The sequence below is a fragment of the Aristolochia californica genome, unplaced genomic scaffold, assembly GCF_029961685.1.
Source record: "Aristolochia californica isolate CCGP_79_NKW_82.1479 unplaced genomic scaffold, dmAriCali1.0.hap1 SCAF_11, whole genome shotgun sequence".
Lineage (NCBI taxonomy): Eukaryota > Viridiplantae > Streptophyta > Magnoliopsida > Piperales > Aristolochiaceae > Aristolochia > Aristolochia californica.
In genome coordinates, this window is record NW_027181782.1 from 11557738 (window position 1) to 11567632 (window position 9895).

Sequence of the window (9895 nt, forward strand, 5' to 3'; positions counted from 1 at the left end):
AAAACATGTGATAGGATACTAGAATTTCAACTTCATCCTTCCTACCAAGTTGCCTCTAACCTCATCTCATCCATAAGAAGTTCTATTTATGCCCTCAAAACTAAAAAAAAAAAAAATCAACTTTCCCCCTTTTTTGGTCTTTACTTTTTTTTTTCTTTTATTCTTTTTTTATAAAGGCTATAACATTGCGAAAAAGTTAAAAATTGTATATGTAATATAAAACCTTTGGGTTAATGTTGTCGTACTCTTCTTTGTATGGACTTTTGGGGTTAACCCTAGCTACCTCGCCTTACGGGCTAAAGAGTAGATTGAAATCTATACAAGATAAAATCTAAGTCATAGAACATCAATAAAAATGCTAATCAACAGTTAATTGTTAAAGTTGTAAACTATATATATTACAAAAAAAAAATATCATAAAAAAGTTATAAAAAAAAGAATTATATATATGGAATATATTAAAATATAGTAAATTTATATATTACATTATATCATATTAATAATATAAAATGATATAGTTTTTGTGTATGGTATAAATGTAAGATGTAAAACTTATATCTCAGAAACACATTTTCCACTAATATCTCAAAAGTGAAGCATGATGATGGTCTCCTCTCCTCTATGAGATTGCAGGAACCCGAACCCTTTGATTCCAGATTTGGCACCCCGGACCCGAACCTCCAAGCCATTTGGCACTGTAACGGCTCTTACTTGGCACTAAGCCCCAGTGTCCTCCACGTCCACTCCCGCCAAAAATCTCCCGCCAAGCAACCGCCTATATATGCTCCACCCTACTTGCCATTCTCCCGCCATCTCTGTCTGCACCTTTGCAAATCCGGAAAGATGAAGCCTACCTCCTCTTCCTTTGCAGCGTCCGAATCACCCAAATCGGCTGTTCGCCGTAAAATCCTATCCTCCGATATGAGTGATCTGACCTCAAGAACCCCGCAAAAGCCGGAGGTGGCACCTCGCCGGGTGAGAAACCGTCGGGTCGCCTTCTCTCTGACGGAGGTGAGGGAGATTGCGAAAGGTCTGCAGAGGTCAAGCAAAGAGGTGGACAATGATTCGAAGGATATGGAATCCTTTACCGCTGTAGCTGCCGAAAGGCCGAAGAGGGCAAAAGCTGATTGTGAACTTCCTGAAAAGTAAGTAGGGGCCGGATTAAAGCGTAAATCAAGTTAGTGGTTTGTTGAATCATAACATTGTTGCGTCTTAGGGAATAGATCAGAGTGAGGACTCAAATGTATGAAACCTTCGTTTGACCTTAATTTTCATGAAGTTCCTGTTGTAATCTTTGATTCCCGTTTTTAGAATTGTTAATAGTAGATTAGATCTCGAAAATCCCACTATCAGGTGAATGATGTCTCACTCTGCTTATTGTTCGTCCTTCTATCACCGAAGTGTTTGAGACCGAATTAGTTGTCTCCGCAGTGATGCGTTTTTTTGGGACCACTACATGGGTGATGCTAGCTCATATGAACCTGTATCGCTATGTCATATTGTTTTCTTGCGGTTGGCTTGTTTCTAACTTTTCTGCTTGAGTATTATTTTACCCGAAATTACATGCATGATTTGAAAGATTCACTGAAATCGGTGGTAATATATAGGTCATCCACAAAGCCTAAAAGTTTGTCTCATTTCTTATAAATTTTACTTTTGACAAAAACTTTATTTTGCATTGTGAAAAATAAATCTAATTTTGTCCTGAAATAGATGTCTGTTTCTTGACTGTCCAGGTACCAGATTTTAGCCAAGTTCTTTGACAGCTTGGAGAGTTCAATCAGATTGCTTCAGTTGAAACAAACTACTTCCACTTTCTCTAACGTCTCTAGATCAATCGAGTCTTTGACGGAAAGGTAATGTTAATTATAAATCATATTCTGAAATTTTCTCCCTTGTTAACAGTCTGGATATTTTGAAACTGGGCATTGAAAGTTTTTCGTTTGTCCATTTTCTTCTTGTTTAGGAGGTTTACATATGGTCATTTAGCACAAATAAAGTACATTCTACAAGAGGAGCTTGATGTTAAGAAGATCCTTGTTCGTGATGAGAAGACTCTTTGTATGAAGCCAGAGCTTCATATCAAACTCCAGATTGACCCTCTTGGAAAGGTGAAAAAAGATAAAAGTAATGGCTACTTGCATTTAAGGAAAGAGTTCCGTGCCCGCCTATTGAATTTTTACAGAGCTCATCCCAAGGTACTTTTCCTTCTTAATTTTCTTTTGCTCCATTTTCCAGCAGAGTTGTTTAGGAATTATAGAAATCTTTTATACTTCTTGTTGTTTCCGTTCTCTTTGCGATGTCTAGTTTCTTTTCCCTAGTTAATGATCGAATTGCAGTTATTTGTTCCATAGTTTTTGCCTTAGTAAGGGTGACTGAGTAAGTAATCTGAGGATAGCCAATCTTATAACCAATTTTATTCTTTATCTTCTGTCATTATGGTAGTGAAGCTTATTCTTCACAGTTTGCCTCTTGTCATTCAGGGAGATGAGATTCCAGAGGAAAACCTACCAGATCCATTTAATCCAACTACACCCTGCATGCTTCCAAACATGGAAAAGCCTGTCCAGTCCAGGTCATGGTCACCGCTACCTGAAGTGCCTCCTCCAGAACCCACTTTGATTGCTTCACACTTGCCACAAACTTTTCAGAGGCGATTTTTACAAAAATCTTCAAATCAACTGTCAGAGAAGCCTCAGTTAGATGGGTTAACTACTCCCATTAAACCTGCAGAACCAATAAATCCCCAATCATGCTCCAGTGTTGTGCATTCACCTATCAGCCAAATTACTTGTAAACCATCGAAAAACAAAAAGTCATTGGAATTTGGTGAAACTGTGACTGAACCCAAGACAGATGGTGAAGATTATCTCAAAGAAAATGTCCCAGTTAAAGGAACTCCTCCAAGACTCATCTCTACACCAATAAGGTTGATGACTCATACACCTGAGGTACAGCCGGCAAAGAGATGTCGTCTGAGCCTTGAAGACTCACCAGTGCAGATGACAAGGCAGCAAAGTCGCCCTAGGTCTTTGAACTTTCTTTCTCCTGCAAAGAATACTTCAGCTGATGGTGAGAAGGAAGAGAAGGGTCTTTCATCAGCTGATGGAAATAGTCTCAAGTTTCTACCTGAGACACTTTTGCAATCAGTAAGTACTGAATCTTAAAATTTCTTTTATTACATTTAACTATTCTATCACTCTTTTAATGCGAGTTACTGTGGTGTTGTGATGCAACTGTTCTGATTTGTATGGGAAGATTTGAGACATGAATCACATGGTGAAGTGTTTACTTCATATTGATAAAGGTTGATCAACATTCTTAGGAAAAGAAATATTCACTGGAGTTGGCCCTGTACTGATCTTTTTTGCCTACTGGTTTCCTACAGATCAGAAAGAAAGAGAGGAAGGCAAAGGAGGAGAGAGATTTAGGTTGTGCTGAATCCAGGAAGAGGAAACAAATGATTGCTCAGTTGCCGAAGCTCATTGACATGATTCACCTTATATTCCAATCTGCAAAAAAATGCGTTATAACCAAATGTGAGCTTATACACAAGATTATCTTGCATCATGTTGATATAATCGACAGAGGTAAGATCCGAACTGTTGAATTAAAATATGTTGAACATGGGAATGGAAGTGAAACTAATATCATTTGCTATTGGCAATTGCAGAAGAAATTCAAGAGCTGTTGAAGTTATTGGAAGAAGTGGTGCCTGACTGGATCTCAGAAAAGACTATATCAACGGGGGACCCAGTCTATCGGTGAGTCAAGTTACTAACTAGTAACTAATTACGAAGTTGCTTCTTCAATTTTGATAAGATAATTGATATAATTTTATTTGGGTTTGTTTCTACAGCATTAATAATGGATTGGGTCCGGAGGCAATACATGCAAGACTAGCAGAAGCTGAGTGAGGGAGAAAAGGCAAATTGTCATTAGGCCAATCCTGTTTCTGAGGTTACAAGGATTAATTGAACTTGATTGCATCATTTTATCCTAAGCTCATTTGCCCATGCTGCTTTTGTACATAAAATTCTTTCTTGATATCAATTTCCGAACTGCTTGCAGCCTCGAGGAAACAACTCGAGGGCAGCTTTCCATGTAAATATTATATGATGTCGTCAATAAGCATATTCCTTTCATTAACGGTTTTGTTCCAGACCCAGAAACTTTCTTCAAAAGAGACTTGAAACCATGTTCGATGAAGATTGTAAAGTAAGTCGTGGATCTTTTAATTACTTGTAGTTAAAGTGATGCTGAAAAGAGGTAAAATTATAAAATATAGTCAAGCACAATCTTTTCTTTTTTATTTCTCTATCAACTATCAATCGTCCATCTTCAGAAATGAATTCAAATTGATGAATCTAGCATTTATTGTTCTTCTTCGAATATGAAATGTGCTCTTATATGTTCTAGGTAGATTATAAGTATTTTTTTTTTGGTTTGATTAACTCAAAAATGAATTCAAATTGATGGACCTACCTACCATTTGTTGCTCTTCTTAAAATATGAAAAATATATTACAAGAGGATGCTCTTCTTCTCTTCGTTTTTCTTTTATTCTTGTTAGACCATAGGTGCTTCGTATGGCTTGAGGTTTGATGCTTCCTGAGAGGAATGTCATTTATTGCTATATAATGAGAAAAGTAGACTAAATTCAACAATTGAAAGGAATTTTGGACACGAGTTTTGATTGCTAGGTGACATCTTTTTCTTGATGAATTATGTTTGTTTTGTGTGATCTTTTTTATGATTATTATTTTTTATATCTTTCTCTTATGTTTTCATTTTGCTTCATATTTTGAACAATGGTTTTGTTTTAACTATCCTACTAGTCAAAGCAATAAATACATGTCTTTTATCTTCCATTTCAACAAACCAATCATTTGTTTTTTCCGCTTCTTTCCCATCATCTATGTGAAATCTTTCTCATTTCTTTCTTTGTTCTATTTTTGTTTAATTTGCTTGGTTCTTTACATTATTTCCTTTTTTTTCACATTTTTCTTTCACTCAATGAGAATTTAGAGGCTTGTGAAAGTTATCATGCTTTGTTTGATGGGTACTCTTGAACCTTGTCAAGATTATAGATGTCAAAGAGTCCCATTGTAGGCTTTTACAAAATACAAAATTCTATTAAACTCGTTCCATTATTTTCTTTTTCTTTTTCTTGATTTTAACTTTTTCTTGAATGAGATTTTTTTTTCTTGTTTCCTTTTCTAAAATTTCTTGAAGGAGCTACTTTCTTTCCATCGATGGAACTCTCTATTTAGAATTGAGTCTTTGGGCGGAGGCTCCACATGCAATACTCATGAAATCATGGTTTAGTTGATAATGTTACAAACTTGCTCACAAATAAATTCAAATTGATGAAGTTGTCATATGTTATTGTTCTTCAAGTAGGAAATGTGTTCTGCGATAGAACGTTCTACTCTTCTATATTCTAGGTAAGATGTAAGTGCTTTTTATGGTTGACTTAATAAAAAATGAATTCAAATTGAAGAACTTGTCATCTGTCTTCTTCAAATATGAAATGTGTTTTGCAACAAGTGTTGACCATAAGTTGACTCCCTTCTTGTTTTTTATGATAACAAAACTTAATAAAGCTAACAATTTACAAAACTAGGCATTTTATATACTTTACGTTCAAGAAACATGCATCTCAACGTCTAAAGCTTAAAAAAAAAATCAGACCTACTCAAAACCTCAAGCATAATGGAAAGTCAACTCTTGAAGAAGCATCCTTGAAGAAGAAGACAAAATGAAGACTAGAGTTAGGAGTCATTGATGTATAACAAAACAGTCCATATGTAAGAAAACTTTCAAACTCCTTCTAAGGTACAATATTATACATGGAGCTTTAGGACATTCATTGCATTCACACATGTTTCAAAACTTCATGTACATCTTCTAAAAGATGTTAGATCACTTAGATTCAATTATTCACATGTTTTAAAGGTCAACTTAGTTGAATTGGCACTGGAATGATCAATCAACCTCTGTCAATGATCAATCATCTAGAAGTGCATTAGCTAAGTTTATAAAACATGATCGATCAACCTAAGTTGATAGATCGATCATCATCACAGAAAAATAGCCGTTATATACTATTGATCAATCAATCACTTTACAATGATCAATCAATCCAAACACAAACTTTTGGAAATGGGAAAACAATGACTAGTTTGAAAATTCTACTTTAAAGTACTTTTGAGTGAAAGAGAGATATCATCTTACAAATTCTCTACTCGTTCCTCTAACCTTCCTCGTATTTCATATAAACAAGCTCCCATAAACCCATTGTGCTACAAAGAAGTCGATGCATGGATATCTCGAGGAGAAGGTACTCTCCAAGTGAAAGGCTGTAAATAGATTTCTTATTTCTTTGTTTATTTTTGTGAAATGTTCATCTGGAACCCATTTAATCTAGAGGAAGAATCAGCCAATCTCTTGGGGAGATTGTAATTTTAAAAAGTGTGTACTTGAGCTACACATGGCTTAAGAGAGCCAAAAATTATTTGTGTAAATTCTAGCTATTAGAGCTTTGAATAGTGGAATTTATCAAACAAGGGTTCTTGGGCGATGGATACCAATAGGGAACATCATAACAATTTTTTTGTCTCCTATAATGTGTGATTGATTGTTTACGTTGAATTCGTTATATTGCATGTTTATCATTACACACAGCTAAGTTAAGTTTTTTAATTTGAAAATCTCAATTCACCCCTCTCTTGAGAAGTCGCCAGGGCCAACAACAAGATGTTTTGCTCTTATATGTTTTTTGTTCGAGTATAAATTCTTTTTATGGTTGACTATGCTAATAAATGAAATAAATTATCTTCTTTTCAAAATATGAAATGTCTCTACAAGAAAAAAAGTGCTTTACAAATAAAATGTTCTGGCAAAGAATTCAAATTCGTTGTTGGTACCTCTTTAATAGCAAAATTTAAAATTTGCTATTGAAAAGTTACACTCTAGCAATGAAATATAAAATCGCTATTAGAGTATAACCTCTAACATCAATTTTCTTCGGGAAATAGTTTCGTGAAATTTTTTACCTCTCCCAGTAAATGTTTTTCTTGATGAATTTTTATTTTTCGTTGGAAAAGACTTCCTAATTTTAAAATTCATTGGAATAAAAGACCTCTAGCAACTAATTTCAAAATTTGTTGTTATAGGGTTTAAACTATTGCAGTGAATATTGTAATTTGTTGTTATATTTATTGAAAACTCTTGTAGAGAATTTCTAAATTTTTTGTTATAGTTTTCAAAAATAGTAATAGAATTTTTTTTTTAAAATTTGGTGCTAGAGGGCTATTAGGTTTTTATACTAGGAACCGTATTTCGCTACCCCACCCTAGTTTTCCTCCTACTCCACCCTGTGTTGCCACTGTACTCCCACTGCTTCTTTGTGGCTCTGTCAATTCTCAACTTTGTGCCCCATCGTGCCCTTGCTTCATGTTCAACCACGTCTTGTCATCCCTCTATAATTATTGAATTTATTTTTTCAAAATGTTATAATTTTACCTAAGGGGTGCGCAGAAGGTTAGGGGAAGAGGGTGTACGGATTCAGTTCACAATCCAATTTCAGGTACTATTTTGAATCCGACTTTGGGTATAGTTCCAATCTAGATTTGGATTCGGTTATGGTTTGGGATTCAATTCTAAATTCGAAACCGTATCTAGATCTGGATCAATTTGGGTAAGGATGAGGATCTAAATTTGGATTTAGATTCTAATGACAATATTGCTCCTAGAGCTTGTTGAAGAGCAGGTATAAAAGAGTTTCACATGACTCTCATAGTAAGAAGCCTCACAAAGCTAGAATTAATATGGTGGAGTCTTACAGGAGTCTCATGGCAGAAGGTTTCATAGAAGTATCTCAATTAAAGGTGTTTTAGTTATGTTAGTCTTCTACTTATGTTAAGTAGTTCAATTGTTCTAGGATTTATCATTTAGTGTTTAACTTTGGGTGTAACTGGGATAAGGTTAGTTTAATTGTAATTGGGTTCTGTTTTTTTCCCTATTATAAATAGAGGTTTATGTACTCAAATTACATCAAGTTGGTGAATTTTTTCTTTTCATGAAATTCAATAGAGTTGTACACATCTTGATACCATAAAAGCCAAAACAAATCATACCTTGTGAGTAGTGTTTGGTAAGTTATGAAAGTTAAAGTGATGAGGGTATTCTTTTAAATTTCATTTATTCTTTATTTAGTGGAATAAAAATTAGAAAATAAATAGAAATCCTAACCCTAAACTCAAACCCAAACCCTAACCTTAATACTAAATCAACCCTAACCCTAGCCCCAATTCTAAATCTAGAACCTAACCCTAACTCTAAGCCAAACCTAAACCCTAAACCCTAAGCCCTATTTAAATAGAAACCCTAAACCCAAACCCTAACCATAACCAAACCCAAACAAAACCTTAATGACAACCCTAATTCCTAACCTTGACCCTAACACTAAACCCTAACTCTAACCCTAATACCAAACCATAACTCTAATTGTAAACCTAACCCGAACCCTAACCCTAAACCTAACAATTGGTGTATACTTTTTTGTTGATATTGATATATTCTATGTATATTCATGATATGATATTCTATTTTCATGATTTATTTTGAAATATTGAAGTGTTATGGAATGGTGTCCAAGCGATGAGGAGATATTTTCTCCATCATGAATGAATATAAATACGTTGAAGGGCCTATTGTCAACACCTTAATAAGTTGAAGGGCCTATTGTCAACACCTTAATACGTTGAAGGGCCTATTGTCAACACCTTTATTTGAAACTTGCATGTTTGCACTGTAAATTAAAAACATATAAATGTCTCAACAACTTAAATTCTTACATCTACCCAATCTCCTATTTATGACTCCTTATGTGCTTCCGCCAGTGTGTGAAGCAAGGTACCCAACTTCCTTATTCCTTTGAAAAAATGTTCATATAGATAGATGAGCTATTGCCTAGTAAGTCCTACTCATGGTCATTAATGCATTAAGAACAAAATAAACAAACAAGAATTAAGGGAACTCAAGTTGACAAATATAACCACAGGGGAGGTTAGTGCACTTATATGGGGGAAGGAAAATAGAAAGTGAAAATAAAAATGAATGAACTAGTGAAAGTGAATAGGATAATGAATCACTTTTTCATGTTAGTGTGCTCGATGGAAAGTACACTGGAAAATACTTTCTTGTGTTAATGTACAAAATTAAAAATGTAGTGGAAACAAGAGAATGAGTTACTTTTTATAATATACCTAAAAAAATAATATACCTAAACAAATATGGTTACTTTTATAAATATTAATTTAATATAATATTAAAATACATTAACATAACAAATAATTAAGTAGAGTATTTTATTAATAAATTAAGATAGATTGTAGTTTAGTCTAAATTAATACAATAATTACATGTTAAAATGAAATTATTAATTTAATTAATTATAAAATATAGAATACTTCAAAAAATATGTTTACTTTAATAATGTCTAGATACTTGATCAAATTCTTAATCTAACAATATCTTAATTGTCACTCTTAATTTAGTAATTTAATATAGTATTAACAATAATGAATATAGTAAATAAATAAGTATGGTATTTTATTAATAACATAAGATAGATTTTAGTGTAGTATGAATTAATAATATAATTATGAAGTAAAATTAAATTTTTAGTTTAATTAATTATAAAAAAATAAAAACTGAGATACCTAAACAAAATGGTTATTTTTATAATTTATAAATAAATATATGAATTATATATATTATTTTAATTCTGAATTTTATAATATCAACGTTATCACTCTTAAATTAGTAATTAAATATATTATTAAAAGTCATAAATTTAAATAAATAAATAAGATACTTTATTATAAAAA

At 33.2% G+C, this 9895-nt stretch overlaps 1 protein-coding gene across 1 annotated transcript; it reads left to right on the forward strand.

Moving 5' to 3' along the window:
* Positions 1-836: 836 nt before the first annotated feature.
* Positions 837-4178, forward strand: LOC137944310 (CDT1-like protein a, chloroplastic). Its single transcript, XM_068789958.1, has 7 exons — positions 837-1145; positions 1737-1856; positions 1967-2198; positions 2484-3149; positions 3389-3590; positions 3674-3764; positions 3860-4178. The coding sequence occupies exons 1-7, from the start codon at positions 844-846 to the stop codon at positions 3915-3917; spliced, it is 1671 nt and encodes a 556-aa protein (XP_068646059.1). The 5' UTR covers positions 837-843; the 3' UTR covers positions 3918-4178.
* Positions 4179-9895: the final 5717 nt, after the last annotated feature.